This window comes from Trichoderma harzianum, assembly GCF_003025095.1.
Source record: "Trichoderma harzianum CBS 226.95 unplaced genomic scaffold M431scaffold_24, whole genome shotgun sequence".
Taxonomy (NCBI): domain Eukaryota; kingdom Fungi; phylum Ascomycota; class Sordariomycetes; order Hypocreales; family Hypocreaceae; genus Trichoderma; species Trichoderma harzianum.
Window position 1 is genome coordinate 125,981 of NW_020209272.1, and position 20,470 is coordinate 146,450.

The following is a 20,470-nucleotide window of genomic DNA, read 5'->3' on the forward strand; positions in this document are numbered from 1 at the left end:
TTGGCGTGGAACTTTCGCAAATGCTACAGTTGCTTTTCTTCTTCTCCTACTCCAACTTCCAATCCGCAGCTAAGCCCGACTGCCAAGGACAAGCTTGAAGACCTTAAAGCCCTAGAGAGGTGTTTTGGGTGGCTGACAAAAATAGTTTTAGCCAATAAATTAAGCTTATATGCCTATTCTCCGCTCAGCTTGATCCATGCTTGGCCCGAATGTCACCTAGCTTATCTAGGAATGTTTTGCAACAATGAGGGGAGCCTTTGTTCTTGCGGACTCTGGCTACCAGATAAGGAAGCTCATTAGTTTGCGATTCGTCATATGTCAATGCAAATGAGTGGATGCCAATGTTCTTTGGAATGGCGCAAAACAACGGTATTGAATCTATGCTTTTTGAAAGAAGGGAGTGTGGCGTCATTTGGGTTGCCGATTCATCTCTTGTGATGGAGTTAATGGATAAAATGAGCCACTACCCCATAGATACCGGACCGTTTCTTTCCAAACTCTTGACAACATCGATTTGTTCGGATTTCTAAAATGGTTACCAAAGCTACCTTTGCTTTGCTTGTGGCGGCTTTCCCGCTTGCTCTCGCTGCACCACTCACTGGCAGCAACTCGGAGCTTCGACTTATCAAAACTTCGGAAGATGACGTTGGCCAGTGGGTGACTGAACAGGAGAAGTTCGACAGATTTACCTCAAAGAACATTGGATTCATTGACATTACCGATATTAAGGCAAGCATGATGCACTGATGTCATTTTGTCGTGATCACCATAGACATCATTATTGACATCAACTCACAGGATGATGAGGTGCTGTCCATTCTGTCAAGGCCACCATCAGACACCTCTCTGAATACTCGTGCTGTCACTTATCCGACAAGGGTCGAGCATGTAGACGAAGCCCAGTCGCTCATTGCAAAAGTGTCCACCAGCGGCCCCCAAAGCTGGCTGACTACGTTTACTCAGTGCGTACTAGTCGATCACTCTCGCGATACAGCTACCAGTGCACATATTAACAGTTGATTAGATTCACTACTCGGCATTACCGCTCAACAACTGGCACTCAGGCTTCGGCTTGGCTATTTGATCAAGTCTCCACCATTGCCTCCGCAAGACCGGAGATCACCGTGCAAAGGTTCACCCATACCTGGAACCAGCCTTCTATCATAGCCCGGTTACCCGGAGCGAGTTCAAACCTTAGTAAGTTTATTACCAAGATGCTGAATGCGAAATGGCAGAGTTGCTAATGGATCTCAAGTCATTGTGGGCGCTCACATGGACTCCACCGCTGGCTCGACTACAGCCCGCAGCCCCGGCGCAGATGATAACGGCTCTGGATCAGTTACTATCCTTGAAGCTCTTCGTGTCATCGCCCAGTCAGACTTCACTCCCCAAAATACAATCGAGTTTCACTGGTATAGTGGTGAAGAAGGAGGACTTCTCGGGTCTCAGGCAATCTTCTCCAACTATAAATCCACTGGGAAGACAGTCCTTGCCATGCTTAACCAAGACATGACTGGATTCTCACCAAGCAACCAGCTGGCTGTCTATACTGATAACGTTGATGCGGCTTTGACGCAATACGTCAGAGTAATTGCTACTCAGTACACGGGCGCTGCACCTCTTACCACGCGATGCGGGTATGGCTGCTCTGACCACGCAAGTGCTCGATCTAACGGTTTCCGTAAGTTTCTCAAGTCCTGAAAGAGTCATTTGGAATTTTATTGACATGTGCATGACAGCCTCTGCCTTTGTCAATGAAGACACGTTCGAAAGGTCCAACCCCAGCATCCACACTGCTGGCGACGTAAGTATCACTATCAAGATCACCCAGTTTCTAGCTGACATTTAGATAGTCTCTCGATAAGATTCAGTGGCCGGCGGTTCTTCGACATGCCAAGTTTACTGTGGGATTCCTCGTTGAGGCGTCTTACCTTTGAGTGATTGCATGGCTTCATGTATGTAGTTGGTTGATGATGTAGCACGCAACCAACAGCTCATAAGATACCATGTTAACTCAATAAAAAGAAGTTAAAACGTGCATTAAGAAATTGCTGTCTAACACCCCCTCATGCTGGACTTTAATATTGGTACTAGAAGGGACCAGAGGATTATAGTGATAGTGGTGATGCTAGCATAAGTGACGATAATAGTTATATTTCCTCGGAATACTGCGACAGAACTTCAACTATGCGTTGCTGCTGAGCGCTGAACATTTTTTCTCGAATTAAACATTTCAGTAAAGAATTTACAGTCACTTATGACTCTGCTGACATACAGCCCTCTCCCCAAAACCAGCAATCTATCTCTCTGTGGTTGCCACCGGTTGATTACAAAAACTGTGTGCCATAACCAGTATCTTTTCCTCTCTGCACATCGACAGTCAATGGCGTTCCGTAGCCATAGCCGCTCGAGTATTCGCCCTCGTACGTGGGATAAGGAGTTTGCTTCCATATGCTCTGAATCTTCTTTGCTGACTTCAGGAATTCTCTCCGAATATTGGGGTAATCATTGTTGACAATTTTACCATCCCTTTTAACAAACTTTCCGTCAACTAATACGTGCAGAACATCGCCAACGTTTGCATGCATAATAATTGCCGCTACAGGATCGTCCCACCCAAGCATCGAAGGAGAGTTTTCCGCATCCCAGACTACCAAGTCGGCCTTGGCACCTGGCTTGATGACACCAAGATCGGGTCGTCGAAGTGCTAGCCCTCCGGAGCCAGTTGCTAGCAGGAACGCTTGATTGACGGTCATGGGAGAATAAGTCGGGACCCGCCAATTCTCCAACACTTGATTGTAAAAATGGTGTCTGACGGACTGCAGCCACATTCGAGCTTGGGTCAAAATATCGGACGAATAGGTAAAATGAGTATCAATGCCAAGTGCGGCTTGGTCTTGTATATCATATGAATGAGGGTGGCCATGTCCGTACTGCATCTCCGATTCTGCAGTGATGGAGATGTATTGGTTGGTAGAACGAAGCAGTTGCACATCGTCCGCAGTGATGAAACTTGAGTGAGAGAAGACAATGGGAACGGTGCCATTCAAAATGCCAAAACGCTGAACTTCGCTTGGAAGATTGCTTATAGCCCATGGTCCGGCAAGAGAGTGCGTTGTCATGACTGAGACGTTAAACTCTTTGATGAGATCTGCAATGCCCTGAGCCTCATTGACGTTTGGATTTGGGCCCCAGAAGTCATATGCAACGCCGAGTTCTGTAGGAGAATCTCCCACTAGTGCTTCTTTGTTTGTCGCTATTTCTCGAAAAAGCGGAATCTGGTCCGACGCAGTGTAGTTGAGAGACGTGATGTTGTGAAAAGTAAATGCCCAGAAAACTCTGGCCCCGCTGTCAATTGATGCATTGAATCCAGCGTAAGACGTGCTTGCAGACCACGTGTGCGAAGCGTGATCAAGAAGTGTTGTCACTCCGCCGTTCATGGCTTCGTACAAGCCAGCAAGTTGACTAATATATACATCATCAGCCGTGAATTTATCTGCCGCGACGAATTCTCCGTAGCGGCTAAAATATTCGGTAAGAGATGTGTTTGAGGCAATTGTCTTGAAAACCGTTTGCCATCCGTGGCGGTGGGTATCAACAAATCCTGGAGTCAATATTTGATTCGATATGTCGACAACTTCCGTTCCTGGCGGCAATTCAGACGGCTGAGGGTTTGCATTCACAGATGCAATGCGATCATCTGTGACCAAAACGGAACCATTTCGAATTATCTTGAGATAATTTGCGCTGTCGTCCCATGCGATAATTGTTCCACCTGAGAGAAGAGTCGAAGCTGCGTCGACAAAGTTGCCGGAGAGCCCAAGAGCTCCAAAGATGACAGAACTGTAGCGCATGAAGAATGAGGTAGGCCGCGATCTTCTAAAGTCAAACAATTGGTGCAATGGTTTCCGATTGCGCGCTGGAGTTCCCCCAATCTCTCTCCAGAGCATTGTCGATTGTTTATATAGTCCATGTCAACGTTGTTGGTTGAAGTGTTTTTGAGAGTTCCCATGACACCAATTGGGCACCAGTTCAACACTATCCGCACCATTATCCAATGGTAAATCTCGAACAATGCTCATCCAACGCTGCGTTCCACTGATCAATTAATTGAAGATCTTCCCCTCATGTTCAAGCGAGTCTGCGAAGCTCAAAACCACCCAATCCGAAATGACTTGTTACAAGTTATTGGGGTACGGCGTCTAATTTGTATGGGCATGTGGAACCACTCGTTCGCCGAGGTGCGGGTCCATCACACTCGAGTGATGAAAAGCGTGTGATGAACACATTTCGCCATTTACATAATAATTGGTAATGTTTGCGACGGCATCGGTGGGCCGGCTGGAGCCCTATATATCATTGTAAATGGACGCTGAAAGAAGATGCTAATATATCATAAACTCCAGTGCCACTAGGCTTTGGCCGATATCACCTAAAGACAAATTGCGACCCAGTTGAACGCGGTGACATTGATCGTCACCAACGCTTTTGCAACGGTGCCCCACGAGCCAGCCTGATGTAACATAGCCGGGTAAATGGTGTCTTCGGGATAAAGACGGGACGAAAATTCTTGCACGTGTCTCAATTAAATAATCTCAAGCATGAGTAATCCAAACATGTGCTTGAAGGGGGGCCACGTTCTGATCATCATGGATGGGGGAACGAGGGGATGATATGTGAAACCGGAGTATAGCATCGGCAACACGCTACACCAACACCTAACAACGATGATAGAGATTTGGGTAGCGGCCGGCGCTTTACACCGCCACTTATTTGTTACACGGCTCCGGGCTAACATACTCTACGCCCAGCTAAAGTGGTGTCTAGGTCGGGATTGGGGGCGAACTCATGTGTGAGCTGAGGCGGTCCGGGCTCGGACTTTATTTTCCAACGATTGTTGTCTCTGGGTGGCTCAGAGTTTAATGTTCCTCCTCGGGTGATCCTGTCCGACCACTGTTAGTTGAGAAATACTCATAGGAAAAGCTCTTCTATCTCTGCGTCCATAAACAATGATACTGAACTGACTCAGATATCACTCAAAGCTTAGCAAGAAGCCCTTATCAAATTGTTTCTTAAAACTTGGACGCGTGTAGTGGGTCGTTAGGATTGCGCACGAGATTTGTAGAATACTAATATCTCGGCAGGGGGCAGCCTCAGGGGTCAAGCTAGGAGAGGATGTGTACATACTCACAGACATTGCTTGAGGTGGTACTTTTGAATATAGCCATAGATGACTTGCTTGGTTTAGTTTAGAAGATATTTTCTTTCGAGCGGCGAAAATTCAACTTGTCAGTACACCAAGATCTGTATGTAAATACAAGATTCGGTTTGCGTGAGGCTGACCCGTGTCCTCATTTGCCACTGGCAAGGGGTAAAAGATTCATCCCTTCGACGACATTCATCAATTGACCAACCGAATGTTGCCACATAGAATTGCATGCCACTTATCTTGTTTGATACTGTTTAGCTTAAGGTAGCTACACATCTCCGAGAGTGAAAATCAGGCTTTTAGGCTCCATCTCGCGAGAGCTAGACGCCAGTGTCCACAGGCACATATGGCACTAGCCGTTCAAGCGTGTCAAGTAAACCTCGGCAGATACGAATCATGAGGAAGTTGAAATACTATTGGTTCTTGTTAACGAATGCTTGACAATGACTAAATGATGAGACAAAGGGGGAGGCCTCGAGATTGGCAGCGACACTGTATACATGCGGCAGAGTGTTCATCGTATACCTAGAAATTTATGCATATGCTGGGCACTAAATCTTTACACATTGCTGATGAATTGGTGGCAAACACAAAATCTTCGTCTTCTAACTGTTTGTCAAACCTGAGTCATAACGAGAGGTGTTGTTTTACGATTCATACCTTGTCCGATCAAAACCTCCTAGTTTGCCACTTCAAAGACATACACCACAAAGGCATATATGGAAGGATTTCCCAGAGTATTGTCTCAATACCACTTTGTAGATTCAATGGTCGGTTACCATCGAGGCAGCAGTGCAAAGTTTGCACTAGCCTTCGGATGCTGACTTGAAATGTTATGAAAATGAACGCGGGTAACGTCCGCACTCAGCATTGTACACAGTAACGCCGAGGCTTTCGAGACCCATAATCTGCAATGTATAAGGAATCTATTCCTTGCTCATGCTTCGTATAGCCCCAGGATCTTTTGACAAGAATACATACCATTAACCCTGTAAACAGACACGAGCAATGGGTTTGAACAGCAGAAAGCCAAAGACGGTTTGGTTCAATAAAGATGCCGATAATAGTCTGAAAAAATCAATGAGCTAATTTTCCCACCAGCATCTTTGGTCTTCTTACCTATCTCTCTCATGATCGTGTGTTTGTGTGTTTGTGCACATAGGGGAACGCATTAACTTCACGCAATTAGGGGGAGTAAATATAGGCAAAAATCTTCGATTTGCTCGAATTTTTTTTCCTATCGCCGACTATTTGAGAGAATACACTCAGCTATTACACAGCGGTTGAAGTGTGGATAGTAGCAATATAGTTAATGACATAGTTGTTGATAAGGTGGCGACTTTGGCTAACAATTTGTTGCCCATTATGCGATCCCTTCCCTCGCAGCTTGGCTTCATTAATGTCAGCCACTTGTCAACATAGCATAATTGCTGAGCTAACTCATTATAATTGGTGGAACTTGGCCAACTCTATCTCGTAAGGCGTGCTGTGCATCATTTGGAACCAATCAAGCCACAGCTGCGGAGCTGACACTAGAATTACATAACGTGGACCAGGGCCTGGTCAGGGACTAGTCATCATTACAACTAACAGTGATGGAGGACAAAGAGAAACCGGGCGAAGAGACAGATCCTGGTAGGCAGCTCGTTGTGTTGCAATATGTGGATAGCCTCACTTGAATTTGCTGACTGCGGAGAAAAGACCTCATCATGCATGCAAGGTGGAAATTACTGCGCTGGCAGCCCATGGAACACTGTGACTGCCCTGCAGTAGTGAACTATCTTTGAAATCAGGTATTTTCTGAGCCATATTCTTGAATGAATCCTTCGTGAAGGCAAGCTCAGGGACAAGGGTGTTGGAGTATATATTTCAAGATGAATCCCCTCAAAGACGATTCTTTTTCTTCAGGCTCAAGCTCAACTTTGCAAATCACACTCTCCAATCCTCTCTAGTTCAACTCAGAACCCATCACACCAATAAACAACAATGAAGTTCCTTTCAACCGTCGCCGTGGCGCTTGCCTCGATGTCTGCTACCGTCATGGGAAGCTGTGAGTAATGCGCGAAACCTTGACGGGGCTTGTACAGTACTGACATTTCATGTTCTCCTGAAGCATATCCTTACGAAAGACTCGACAAAGAGAAGGCTGTTCTCCTTGTCGTCGATCTCCAAGATGGCCTTTACAACGCTGTCCGTGACTTTGAACCAGTTACCTACAAGGAGAGCATCATTGCGCATGCCGCCATTGGAAAGCTGTTTGATCTGCCAGTTATCTTGACTACTTCCGCAGAGCAAGGTATATCATTTGGCACTTGAAATACCATTACATAGAGCTAAACGTACAACTAGGCCCCAACGGACCCCTGCCAAAGGAGATTACTGGCATGTATCCCAACGCAACTTTCATCAAGCGCCAGGGTGAAGTCGATGCCTGGGACAACAAGGACTTCCAAGCTGCTGTCAAGGCTACCAACAAGTCTCAGGTCATCCTTGCCGGAATTGTCACCGATGTTTGCACGACTCATCTCGCCTTGTCTCTTCGAGCTGCGGGATACTCTGTCTGGGCCAATGCCGAGGCCTCTGGCAGCTCTTCTACCTTTGTCCGCGAGATCTCCAACGACAGGATGAGACACGCAGGTGTGCAAGTCGTCAGCCTGTTCTCTATCGTTTGCGACCTCATGAGGGACTGGCGAAACGTCCCCGGTGCCGCAGAGGTGCTTCCTTACCTTGACAAGTACTTCCCCGTCTACGGCATGGTTGCTCGGGCTCACGCCGCTGCCAAGCTTGACGGTGTTATCCAGCCTGGCGAGGCCGGTCTTATCTAAGCTTTTCGTGAGACTGCTGTTGGGTTAATGACTCTTGTGGACTCGTGTGGGATTGGAAAAAGGATGAATATCCATAATTACATAGTATGTTTTAGTTGACCTTGGTATGGGTTTTTCCTTCTGGGTTTTCCCACGCCTCGGTTCGAATGCAAGGTTAATTTGAACTATCATTTGTTATGTGTTATGATAAATCGATTCTATATTAAGTACATGCAAGAAGCGTCTTATCCAAGAGAGCCAACCTCCCGGCTCATTACTCGGGAGATCACAAAGCGGGCCAATTGCTTCGACCCAACATGGCGATATTTTATCCTTGGATCCCGAAAACCGTTTCGAATGGCCCCCAAAACCCCGTTGTTCAATATGGGGCAATATTTTGCGAAAGAATCACTTGTGAGATGACCGGTTTTCTCCCACCTAGGCATAGCGCTTCTCTGAGCCAGCCTTTACACTTCTTACTTTGCCTTGGATCTCGATGTCATTTGGAATAATATCTGCCTTCCACTATAATAGTAATTACTTTACTTGGTTGAATAAAAGTATTTATAGTCCGTCCGTTTATTTGATGCACTGTGCACCTAGTCGAACGAATATGGTGGGATTATTCTTTCTACACGGGCGAGCTCCATCACAGGCGCAAATTATAAAATTACATGTCATCCAAGCTCAATTGTTACTAGATAACTATCCAACATACATATTTACATTATTTTTCAGTCCCAATCACTTCAAGATCTTCTTGGCAAAGTGCCAATCTTTGTTGCTGAACCAGTCAAAGTGAAATTGAACGTCACCGGCCCGTTGACATCCAGAGTCAGGGTATAGGCACCGGGGTAGACCCATCTATCACCGTTGGTATCTGCACGAGCAAGTGCTCCAAGGGGCACCGTCAAAGTAAGCTGTGAGGTTGCACCAACGCCCACCTTCTTGACACGTCCGTATGCGGCCAACTGCTTGTTCGGGTGAGGCGCGGGGCCTGCATTCGTGGATTTCAGGAACAACAGGCCGACGTAGTCAGATGCTAGGTTTGCTTTGCCACCGGTGTTCTTGACGTTTACGACGATGGTTGCGAATGTTGCTCTGTCCTTGTTTGATCCGGCGTTGTTGACAATAGTGGCGACATCAGTGCCAGCAGTCTTCGTGGATCCCAATGACACGGAGAAGTTGGTGTAATGCAATCCATAACCGAAAGGAAGGACAGGAGTGCCAGTGTACCATGCGTATGTACGTCCAGGAATGCTTCCGGATGGTCGAAGGTTCATGTCTTGGATGTTGTTGTTGTTGATATAGTTGGCAGGGTATTGAGTGATGGGAAGTCTGCCAGCTGGTGGGCTTGCACCGGTAAGGACGTCAAAGAGAGCATTGCCACCTTCTTGGCCAGGGTATCCAGCCCACAAGATGGAGTTAACCTTGGAGTTGCTCAGCAAAGCACTGTCGTCAATCTGGCCACCTCCGAACTGCACGATAACCAAGGGCTTGCCAAGGTTAGCCAGTTGAGAGATCAAGTCCAATTGGTTTCCGGGCCAGGTGATTGCGCTCCGGTCAAAGCCTTCATTCTCCACAGAGATATCAATTCCTCCGAGATAAACGATGACATCCGAAGAGCTTGCGGCAGAGAGAGCAGCATTGAATCCGCTAGTGTCTTGAGAGTTGATGGCGGTTCCCTGTGCGTACTTGACATTGCGCCACCTTGACTGGAAGACTGTCAGGGGGTTCACCAGTACCGGTGCTGTACCAGCGTAGTTGCCTTGCAACTGGGTGGTGGCATTAACCCACGGACCAATGACTGCGACATTCTGGAGAGTGGGCGAAAGAGGGAGAGTGCCATCGTTCTTCAACAGGGTCATTCCTCCAGTGGCGGCATCATGCGCAAGGGTTCGTGTCTGTGTGGTGTTGACATTGCCCCAGCCAAGAGAGCTATACTCTGCGGGCTGATCGAACCATCCGACCTTGACGAGTGCAGAGTACAATCGGATCAATGATTTGTCCAGAGTAGCCTCTGTTGTCATACCAGCCTGCACCGAGGCGTTCAAGACGTTATAAGAGCTGCCACAGTCAAGATCAGTGCCTGCATTTAGAGACATGGCAGCAGCTTGAGTCAAGTTGGCGGCATAATGGTGGGGATCAAAAACGTTCTCGACAGCGTCGCAGTCAGAGACAACGTAGTTGAAGTCTTCGGTAAAGTTGTAGCCATCGCGAAGCACAGATTGGAGGAGATAGCTATCTGCACAAGCTGGCACGCCATCAACCGCATTGTAGGCGCACATGATGGATCCGACCTTTGCGTCGCGAACGCAGGTCTCGAACATTGGAAGATAGTAATCAGCCATATCCTGCTGGGTAGGCGTAAGATTATTCCCAGTGCGACCGTTCTCGATATCGTAAGCAGCAAAGTGCTTGCATGTTGAGATAGTTCTGAAGTAATCGGGATCAATTCCGCCCTGAAGACCATTGACCAAAGCCAGTACGTAACCCGAGATACGGAATGCATCCTCTCCAGGAGTCTCCATGCCTCGACCCCAGCGGGGATCACGGAATGGGTTGATGTTGGGCGTCCAAAAGTCCAATCCAGCAAATCCATAGTTGGCAAACGCACGAGCCTCAGTGCTGATAGCAGTGGCTACGCTCTGGACAAGAGCATCGTCAAATGCGGCAGAGAGAAGAATAGGCATGGGGAAACTGGTCGCTGCGCTGAAGTTGGCTCCAAGGGGCGACTGGAATTGCACACCGGTGCTGCCAGCGACGCCGTGGAGTGCTTCATTCTGCCATTGGTATGCTGGCAAACCGAGTCGTCCACTGCCAGAAGCAGAACTGCCTACATTTGAGACCTTCTCATTCAGCGTCATGGGCTGAACAATGGCGGCGGCTCTTTGGGCAATGCTCTTGGTGGTGTCACAGACATCATTGCTGCAAAGGGGGTCGCGAGTGCAGTCAGGGAATGAAGGCGTCAAGGGAGGGTTTGACGATGGATTAGTGACTTGGTAAATGTTGATCCTGTGAGTTAACGTTAGATGAAAATTCTCTTTTCTCATCATCTCTGATCCCGGAGTTGATGACATACATGTTGCCGCCTCCGCAAATCTTGCTAGGGTCCGCAGGGCATGGCGAAGTGCATTGGCTCTCGTCAGCTTTGACGGAAGTGCTTTCAATGCGGTGGCCACAGAAGCATTGGCTACAGAAATTAATTGTGTTAGAATTGAGATCTTGAATCGGCATCACTTCCAAAGCTTCAGAGTTCCTTACATGGTGAATTCAACTCCAGCATATTGATAACCAGCAGCACCGCATAGGTTGGCACAATATTGGGGTGAATTGAGATTGTTTACAGTCAAAAATGGCCCTGCGAGATCACGAGGCGAATTCGGATCATGATAGCAACCCACATAAGTTGTTGTCGCTTGGTACGCAGGCAAACAAGTTCGGGATTGAGCGAGGTGGAAAAGAGCCATGGAGTACATCCATGGTAGAATGCGTAGGCCCGCCATGACTGCCTTTGAAGATGATACACCAAGTGATCTGGAGTATCAGAGCATCGATCGGTGCGCCCGAGTTCCTATTGATAGCTTTTCCTCCTCCCTTTTGAAGCAATAAATTCCCACCTATTATATACATGTCTATTTTGCATGTGCATTGCTCTCCGCTCATTCTCGCCCGCAGCTTTTCTGACTGCATTGAGAAATGGCTTCATGTCTCATCCCAGTTTCTTAATCGAGCAAGTTTTGTTTTGTCCCGACGGGATATGACAAACTGCGGGCTGCCAAAGCTATTTCTCGTATGCCGATCCTCTCCATCTCCGGGTACGCCGTCACTTACATCTGCCAATGTTACCCTGTACGAAGGGCACGAACTTGAAATCTCCTAAAACCCATCGCTTTCCCCAGATTTTCCCGTCTCCTAAAGGATAGATTACCGGCGGCTCCTTCATCGACAGCCAAGACAAGGCCTTCCCCGCAACCCGATCTGGTATTTCGTACCTCTCCGCATTGTTTAGTCGCGATGTTTCGAGTGGTTGTGTGCGTCGGGAGGATGAAGGATGCCGCTACTTCGGTTAGGCTTAATGTCTGGCTCGATCTTGTTGTCATTTAGCCTAAAGTGAAGCAGAGCAACGTGATATTATAGCTCGACCTGCAGCGTAGCGTTGGGAATTGCCGGCTCCAGGCACCCAACGTTTCCACTATGCATAGCAAATCCGGCACATCGCCTTAAGAGAGTTAGTTTTCTCCCCCCCATTCTATATTCTCCGTCCTCGATCTTGTTTTTTCTCGGTCATTGTTACGCAACAGCGTCATAAGTAGGTACTTGATGCGAAGCCAATGAGAGGGGGTGAAACATGCATTTCCTTACTACAAATATAGTAGGAATCTGACCGAGATTACTGCCGAGCCGAATGTTGCCGATGGGTTTGCGGAAGGCGACTAAGACTCCGTATTCCGTACCACGTTTTTCATCGCCCTTGAGAATCCGCCATTCACACGAGGCTATTCGGGTTTTCACAGTCGGGCTTTCAATTGAGGGCTCGCAAGTAAAAGGGGCTAGCATGGAGCTTCTTGATCTGGACTAGTTGGTGTCCAGCTGTCAGACACGGCTGGGATGCGCCCTATTCAGTACCGATTACACCAGCAAGACCAGCATCAGACCTAAGCAATATGCATTCTAGCATCGGATGATTGTGGGCTTACTTCGTTCTTTCTCCAGAAAGTCGGGGCGGTGTTCTAGGTGCTGAAACATAGTAAAGTCCGGTTTTCCGAGGATCGGAAAAGGAAGCCGCACAACACGCGAATGGTATGGAGTTGTAGTTTGTGACAAAATGGATAGGAGACACAAGTTGGGAAGATAAAAGCGAGGAAGGGAAGCGCTAGGGGCTCGTTCTATTTCTCAGGATTCTTCATTACTCAACAGGCGCTCTTGTCAACTACCCGAAAACTACTATCTTCTTCTTAGTTTGGGTTATAGACTTGCCCGGTATGAAGGCAACTCTCAAAAACAGCCTGCTAACAGCGGCTACGCTGCCGGCCATTGCCTCTGCCGCTTGTATCTCCTCGGGTAACCAAGCTACGATCCAGAATGCTCTGCAATCTGGGGGCAATGGCGCCGTCGTTCAGCTCTGCCCTGGTGCCGTGATTCAGATCACTGATCAGATCAGCTTCACTGCCGACAACCAGGAAATCTCCACCCAGGGCTACCCTACGGACAGCTCAAGGGGTACCATTCAGGTTGCTCCAGGCAGCTCTGCCAGCACTTTGATCTATGGCAAGAACTTCAACAACATCCGCATCAAGAACCTCCAGCTTGAAGGCAACAGAGGCGGAGCTGGCCTTTTCCCAGGTGGCGCTGCCAACATCGAGATCGGCGGCTTCACCACCGGCCAAACCGTCTCCAACGTAGCTTCACGAAACCCTCGTGGTTGGAGCTGTCTTCATGCCATTGGCTCTGGAGATAACAACAACCCCTGCAAGAACGTTACCATTGTCAACAATGATATTGGTCCTTGCGGTCAGTCTGGTACTGATGCCAACGGAAACGGCCAGTGGGCAGATGGTATCTCACTAGACTGCACTGCTTCCCTTGTCCAGGGCAACACTGTAAGTGACAGCCACAAAGAAAGATGAATCCAATAAGCTAACCTCTCTGTGATAGATCAATGGCCCTACTGATGGCGGTATTGTCATCTTCGGTTCTCCCGGTAGCACCATTACTGGCAACACCATCATCTCCTCCCCTGACTATGTCGGCTTCGGTGCCATCAACATGGTCGACGGCGAGTACGATGGCAGCTATGCTGGCGTCAGCGTCACCAACAACAACATCCAAGGCCAGAAGCTGTTCAACCTTGGCATTGGAATTGGTGCCAATGTTTGGTCCTTTGGTGATCCCCCGCCACCTCTGAAGGGCCCTGCCACTGTCACTGGTAACACTATCAGTGGTCATGTCAGCTTCCCCATTGCCATCAACGGATGGTCTAACGGCTTGACCGTATGTATTTTCCAGTTCGCTTGTCATACCCATTAATAGTCTGCTAATATATTTTGCAGGTTACCGGAAACACTGTGTCGGGTGTTCCCTCTCCCCACTCCAGCTTCTCGGATGCTTCCCAGTGCAGCTCTCCCATCCAGAGCGTTTTCAACCAAAACGCAAACCTCATCTACTACCCAGCTGGACTCACTGGAACCACGAACCTCCAGTCTGGATTTGTCGCTGCCCCCGGCAACACCACCAACTTCTTGTGCTCGACTATCGCACTTCCCAACTCGGTCACCTTCAATGCTGGATCGTTGACCATTTCCACCGATACTGGCCCATTTGCAAGCCTTCACAATGTCATTGCCCAATACCAGGGCGACAACAACCTTGTCGTTCTCCAGTCCGGTACACCTGTCTGGGCTAGCGGACACACCCTGAGCCAGGGATGCGGTAGCCCTTCCGGATGCCAGTTGAGGTTCGATTCCAGCGGTAACCTTGGAACTTACTTCAACGGGGCCGTTCAATGGCAAACAAACACTGGGGGCCGTGGTAAGACCATGGTGGTCCTCAACTCGGCTCCTTGGATTCAGATCAAGGACGGATCTGGCAATGTCATCTGGGACACCACCAAGAGCACCTAAGTCCGAAAAGACAACGCAAATCACTACTGTATATAGTATGACAATATGACAACGTAAATACGCGTATATATCGCGAATGAATTGAGGAGTTTGTTCCGTCATGTATCCATTTGCTTCAGGACTGTATCCGTAGAAGCCGTGCTCCGTGCTAATATAAATAACTAGTTGTGGGACTGACCACGTAATTCGTAGTGGTTCACTCTATACGCGTAAAGATATCCAATCGAAAGCCGCGAATCCTGGAAGTGGTTCTAAAGCACAAATTCGGAAAATGCCCAGATTGAAAATGTTTCCTAATTGATACCACTGGCTCTCGTATTCATGCTAGTATACGAGTACGAGTAGCGGGACAGGTTGAGCGCTAAATACTGGCGTTTCTGATAACATTCATCAACCGGGATAGAGGTAGGCAAACAGCAGCATTGGCGAATCAAATTGGCCGCATTTTCTTACCGCAGGGGTGCATATCCCTCTCTCTCCTAAGCAAGTATGATACTTTCGAGGCAGCATCATTCACAATTGTCAGCTTTGCCAAGTAGACCGCTTAAGCCACTCAGCCCTAAGGTTGAATTCACAATTAACCAACTAGTGCTGAAACGAAGTTATCTCAACTAGCTCATAATAGCGGTCTAGCCGTGGTTTATTACAAGTACTCCAGATGCGGCACGTCCCTGAGTCGTTCGCCATGAACGATCTGATTGCCCTAGTCTGCTACTGCTGTCTTGAATATGGCAGATAGCATAATCAGAGATGCTTTCGCATCAATTCGAGGCCAGGACGCGTCATTATCTGCTACGTCCTATCTTGTCCTCTTAGCCGTCTTTTTTGTCGCGTCTACTTGGGTGTATTCACGCTTTCAAAAGAACGAGCCAAAGGATGACTTTCCTCCGTGGGTTCCGCTTGAGGTTGGCGTGAGCAGCGCATTGATTCAAGCCGGTGGGACTGTTTCAAACATTTTGTCCGTACTGAAACCAATAATTTGCATCATCTTCCACTAATTAGAAGATAGTTCGCTCATTTCGCGCGGTAAAGGGTCCCTATTCGGGCTCACCTCACGACACCAAATCCTGCACAACCTCGACAACATTGACAGAGTGTTCACCAAGGGGCCACATATTCTGAGCGCCGACGTTTTGGGATTGCGTTTGGGCATTCGTGTCTTTGGTGCTAATCTGACTCAAGATGTCTGCCAAAAGTTTATGGCCATAAACAGAAAGTTGACGCAGATAATTGAACGATACTTTGTCAACGAGGCTTCGGCAACGGCTTCCATCCAGGCCGCCCATATTCCGGAAAAAGTAGCCCAGCTGCTTAGCTTTTCATCGGATGCTAAGAAACAACACCAGTGGGAGCGATGTGCGTCCCTTCGGGTTATTTCGGCCGGTTCCAAAGAACAACCAGATGCTGTTGAAGCAGATCTTGAGTTGCTCATGAGAGACTTTGGCGCCTGTGTCTCCATTCCGCGACTATATGGTCAGGACTTTTTGGATCGCAATCACAACCTCCTTGAAGATTTCTGGAAATTTGACAACAACGCATTCCCTCTACTCGTCATTGGCGTGCCGACGTGGGCTCCCATCAAGTCTTTCAAGGAGGCTCTCGCAGCTCGCACTCGCCTCCACGATGCGCTCGAAGGGTTTTATAACCGCATAAATCAGCATAAGCGCGGCCTCGCAGTGGACTTTGACGCCGACATGAGCGATGTTAGTGCTGCAGCCATGGAGAGAAATAACTTTCTCGCGGAGCATGATGTCCCTATGCGCGCACGAGCAGAGCTCGAACTAGGCACTTTTTGGGGCTTGAACGCCAACATGCAACCGATGGTTTTCTGGCTTCTGCTCTATATACACTCTACTCCTGGGCTATTGGATGAGTTGCGGGAGGAGGTCAGCTCTTGCATATCCTTGTCAACGGCAACTTACCCGCCGCAAATCACCGCGTTTGACTTTTCACGACTGAGCCATGAGTGTCCTCTTCTGAAGTCTTGCCTCTTCGAGACCTTTAGACTGGTTGAAGAACCAACATCTATTCGATATGTGTCAAAACCTTTGACGGTGCCTGATGGCAACATTGAGCACCACTTCAAGCCGGGAACCTGGCTTTCAGCCCCTCACGCCCTTCTCCAATCCGATCCATCAATCTTCCCCGAGCCCGACAAGTTTATTCCGGATAGGTTCATTGAAACAGATAAAGAGACAGGCGCCCGAGTCGCCCGATATGGAAAACTTAAACCATGGGGATCCGGATCGGGAGTATGCAAGGGAAGGACGTTTGCTGAGAAAGAGGTCATGGGAATTGTTGCTTGTTTCATCACATTGTGGGATATGGACAACGCTGAAGGCTCGTGGAAGCTCCCTAGCATGATTCCCGGTACTGGAGTCAAGCGCCCACAGAAGGCTATCCGGGTTGTCATCAAGCGCCGCAGTTTTGTATAAACAGCTACAACTTGAATCATTCTTGTCTACAAGGAATACGACAGGGCTGTTCATAACCGTCACGATGCGACAATCGGCGGCATTGTTGAAGCAAAGAGAAACTGCAACCCGACAAATGCTGCGGGTATTTATACAGTATCCAAGATGTGGATCGTTTTGCTCACATAATATTTGACTGGGATAATTCTGATGTGGTGTGTGGATATAGTACGATAAGTAAAATTGAGAATACAGGGCTTTGGGAAACTCGACAAGGTAGCAGAATACAAGTAGTAAAATGGAATTCACTTATCATTACAGATTTGCCAGCACTCCAAGTTAGCTACCCATCATCTCGCGCCTTGAAATTGACAGCGATAATAGCAAATGGTAAAAAATATTAGTGATAGTAGTAGTACTAGTAATAGCAGATATGAGATAGTAAAGATAGATATAAGGGGTTACTTCAAAGGATTAAGCTAGTAAATCGGGGGTCTTTCTTTTACATCTCATATGACACGCCTGATAATACTGCACATGCAGTTTTAGGATGCCATCTAAAGGGATTAGCTAACTGTAGATTCCTTGAAAAATCTCAATCGTTGACTATCTGCGTAAGTTTCTCATGTCGCCTGGCCATATCCAAACTCTTCAGCCAATGATCTCGCCACCAGTCTCATTCTAGGTCCAGGGTAGTCTCTCCTCACAGGATGAGCGGGATGAGGATCACGAAGCTGCCTGTGTATTGGAGAAGCGGCGCAGCATGGCCGCTTTTCCGGGTTAATTAGAGTCTCTTCGAAGTATTCTGTAGGATTTTGTGGCGACAAGGTCCCCAATACGAGCTATTTACCGGCTGGGCCTCTTGTTAAACCTGTAACAGCACATCGACACCAATGATGTTGTTTCCACCGCCACAGCCAGCATAATGCGCCGGAATAAATCAAGTTGTATGTCCCTGGTAATATTAAGCTGATATCTCAAAATGATCTAGGTGTAGTAGGTCTCCTTGTGACTGAAATTATGGGATCTAATGTCATGCGCGATGCTCTCAATCTGTTGGCAAAGTTTGTTGAAAGCCGAGTCTGCCCTCTTTTGACGCCAATGTCTGCATACGACTAGCATAAGGTATGTCCACCGGAAGACACTTTTTAATTGCAAGTTTGCCGTCAAGTTTTGCTCATCTACGAGTATGTTGCTCATTCGTACTGTCATTCCCCAATACCCAGGATTATTATAAGTCTACGGCTGTTGTGAGAGACGCTACAAATGACATAGTAGTCGCCGCCGTCAGAGAAACACTATGAGTACATATGTCTGTTTGCACATGCGTACACATGTACATTATCAATCTATATCTTTTAGCAGGAGCAATCAGAAATCCCGGAATGGGCGGGTCGAGACCATATTGTAGACCTCGAAGCCCTGCCCCGGCGGAACCTGTGCTGTCTGATTCGCCGGGGTGCGCTGATCTAAGTCGCTGAGAGCAGGGAGGGCCTGCGCAGGAACAGGATGAGATCCGATTGGGATGGTAACGACTGATTGATGGACTCCAAACTTGGATTCCGGGGAGTTCCGCATCACCAAATGGGCAAGCTCTACGTGGGGCTATAGCATCATTTACTATCCAGCGTCTATGTTTTGATGCTATTCCAGGCACTTGGACATTTGCCTAAACGCAGCTAGAATGAGTGCAAGTTTCCTTTGCCATTCCAAAATACCGCTAGCATTGTGATTTTCTCCTAGCGAGAAAGAAAGGGCGCGTAGATCTGCGTGGCGCACGGGAAGACAGACGACCGCATGTAAACACCAACTACCTGTAAGCATTCTAACCTTAGTAAAGTTGGCTTTTTGCCCTTCAATGTCTGTTGGGCGGAGACAACCAACAACAATCTTGAACTATATCTAGTAATCTTAAAAACAACTTTCTCACAATTCTTGTCCAGCGGGCTTCTATTTTAAGGCGTGGGTTTGTGGATCTCAAGCCATACTCGATATTCAGATGAGAATCCACCAAGTCCATTGCTACCTGTCCATGTTACGTCCATGCTACGATACATCGCCAAGCAAAGCTGTTTCCTCCGGAGTGCCGGCAGGTAATGCGACGCCAGAATACCGACATAATTCCGGACCCGAGAGGTGCTGAAGCTGAGAACGGTACATGGAAGTACCAAGGGTGTCTGAAGAAATCTCAGGGAGGATGCTATACGTGTGGTGTAGATTCCCAAGGCTACGTGTACCATCACGTCTTCCGCCCTCCTGCACGACACTGGATGCTACACAATAAGTGTCCCGCTCGGCTTAGCGTCTCGGAGGCAAAAAATAGCTGCCAATCCTTCCTCTAATCCCCGCACATCTTCATGGGTCTAGGCACGGCCCGCCAATGGACCAATAGAGAAGCCCTGACAGCTTCATTTTTGGATCAAAACCGGAGGGCCTCGATGCCCTATGGCCGATAGTTGAGGGATGGGGTTGCACAGCCGTCTAGTGTCTGACATTTATGGAGTTTGCTCTGCTGAGTATAAAGGATCCGTGGCCCATTGAACGGATAATCGGAACGAGTTTGCCATGATGTTTTCATGGGTTAACCAAAACGCTCCACCGGCTTATACGTGAATGAGCGTCACGATGTGACATGGTGGGCTTTGATTGATGCAAATTCACGGATGTTTCGGCTCTCAGTAGGCCAATCCTGTTTCTCAAGCTTTCCATTTCGAGGCATTACGCTCCGGTTCGTGACAAGTCGATACTCCTTAATGAGAGAGAGCAGGACGATCTTTCTCTGGATAGGGAACTCACAGTGTGGCAGCAGAGACTCGGGGTTCACAAGTGAACGGGTAATATCTCGCGCATTGATCCAAACTACAGTCGGTCTCGGGTCTAAAGTTCGAGTTAGGATGGAAAAGATTGCTCTCTCGGGCCGCTCAAAGCGAATTATGAGTGCAAATCACAAAGGCCATATGATACTCCGTACACAGCCTCTATGACGAATCACCGGAATTACAGGGATGATATCGCCCAGATGGAGTACCTCATCGGTGCCTGGAAGTGGACTACAAGCAACATTTGACTACATGGAAGTTGACGTGATGCGCTTACCTATCGTGCGACCCAATCTCGACTGGTCCTATCTTCGAGTTATTACCGCTAGCATCTTGTCATGTCGGCCTTTCTCGGCGAGTCGGAGAGTCTATCATCATCGATGAGACTGATGGAGGCGATGAGAAGCACGGAGCACGGAGCACGGAGCACATAAGTCGAATCTCGGGCCCAGAATTGGAGATATGTTCACGAATTCGATTAATATAAAGATGCCAGAATGCTGCTGTCGGAATCGATTCAGCACTCGCTTCTCATCCTCTGCATCAACAGCATCCAGCAGCTTCTAGAGAGAGCTAAGACCACTCGAGGACATCAATCCAG

At 48.0% G+C, this 20,470-nt stretch overlaps 6 protein-coding genes across 6 annotated transcripts; 4 read left to right on the forward strand and 2 right to left on the reverse strand.

The window, feature by feature from the left end:
- Positions 1-531: 531 nt before the first annotated feature.
- On the forward strand, positions 532-1,937 carry M431DRAFT_501003 (hypothetical protein; the record flags this gene model as incomplete). Its single annotated transcript, XM_024917977.1, has 6 exons — positions 532-729; positions 799-962; positions 1,025-1,197; positions 1,256-1,681; positions 1,740-1,804; positions 1,854-1,937. The coding sequence occupies 6 exons, from the start codon at positions 532-534 to the stop codon at positions 1,935-1,937; spliced, it is 1,110 nt and encodes a 369-aa protein (XP_024768219.1).
- A 390-nt stretch (positions 1,938-2,327) lies between these two features.
- M431DRAFT_525297 (hypothetical protein) lies at positions 2,328-3,854 on the reverse strand (the record flags this gene model as incomplete). The annotated part of the gene is made up of 1 exon (XM_024920609.1): positions 2,328-3,854. One exon carries the CDS (start codon positions 3,852-3,854, stop codon positions 2,328-2,330), a length of 1,527 nt encoding a protein of 508 aa, XP_024768220.1.
- Positions 3,855-6,823: 2,969 nt separating this feature from the next.
- Positions 6,824-8,188, forward strand: M431DRAFT_155286 (hypothetical protein). The gene is made up of 4 exons (XM_024912926.1): positions 6,824-6,844; positions 6,911-7,259; positions 7,323-7,505; positions 7,559-8,188. The coding sequence occupies exons 2-4, from the start codon at positions 7,196-7,198 to the stop codon at positions 8,032-8,034; spliced, it is 723 nt and encodes a 240-aa protein (XP_024768221.1). The 5' UTR covers positions 6,824-6,844; positions 6,911-7,195; the 3' UTR covers positions 8,035-8,188.
- Positions 8,189-8,762: 574 nt separating this feature from the next.
- Positions 8,763-11,483, reverse strand: M431DRAFT_99736 (glycoside hydrolase family 3 protein; the record flags this gene model as incomplete). Its single annotated transcript, XM_024925190.1, has 3 exons — positions 8,763-11,028; positions 11,096-11,206; positions 11,278-11,483. 3 exons carry the CDS (start codon positions 11,481-11,483, stop codon positions 8,763-8,765), a joined length of 2,583 nt encoding a protein of 860 aa, XP_024768222.1.
- A 1,515-nt stretch (positions 11,484-12,998) lies between these two features.
- On the forward strand, positions 12,999-14,636 carry M431DRAFT_501007 (hypothetical protein; the record flags this gene model as incomplete). The annotated part of the gene is made up of 3 exons (XM_024917978.1): positions 12,999-13,616; positions 13,672-14,007; positions 14,067-14,636. 3 exons carry the CDS (start codon positions 12,999-13,001, stop codon positions 14,634-14,636), a joined length of 1,524 nt encoding a protein of 507 aa, XP_024768223.1.
- A 728-nt stretch (positions 14,637-15,364) lies between these two features.
- On the forward strand, positions 15,365-17,298 carry M431DRAFT_525301 (hypothetical protein; the record flags this gene model as incomplete). The annotated part of the gene is made up of 2 exons (XM_024920610.1): positions 15,365-15,525; positions 15,646-17,298. 2 exons carry the CDS (start codon positions 15,365-15,367, stop codon positions 17,069-17,071), a joined length of 1,587 nt encoding a protein of 528 aa, XP_024768224.1. The 3' UTR covers positions 17,072-17,298.
- Between the last annotated feature and the right edge of the window lie 3,172 nt (positions 17,299-20,470).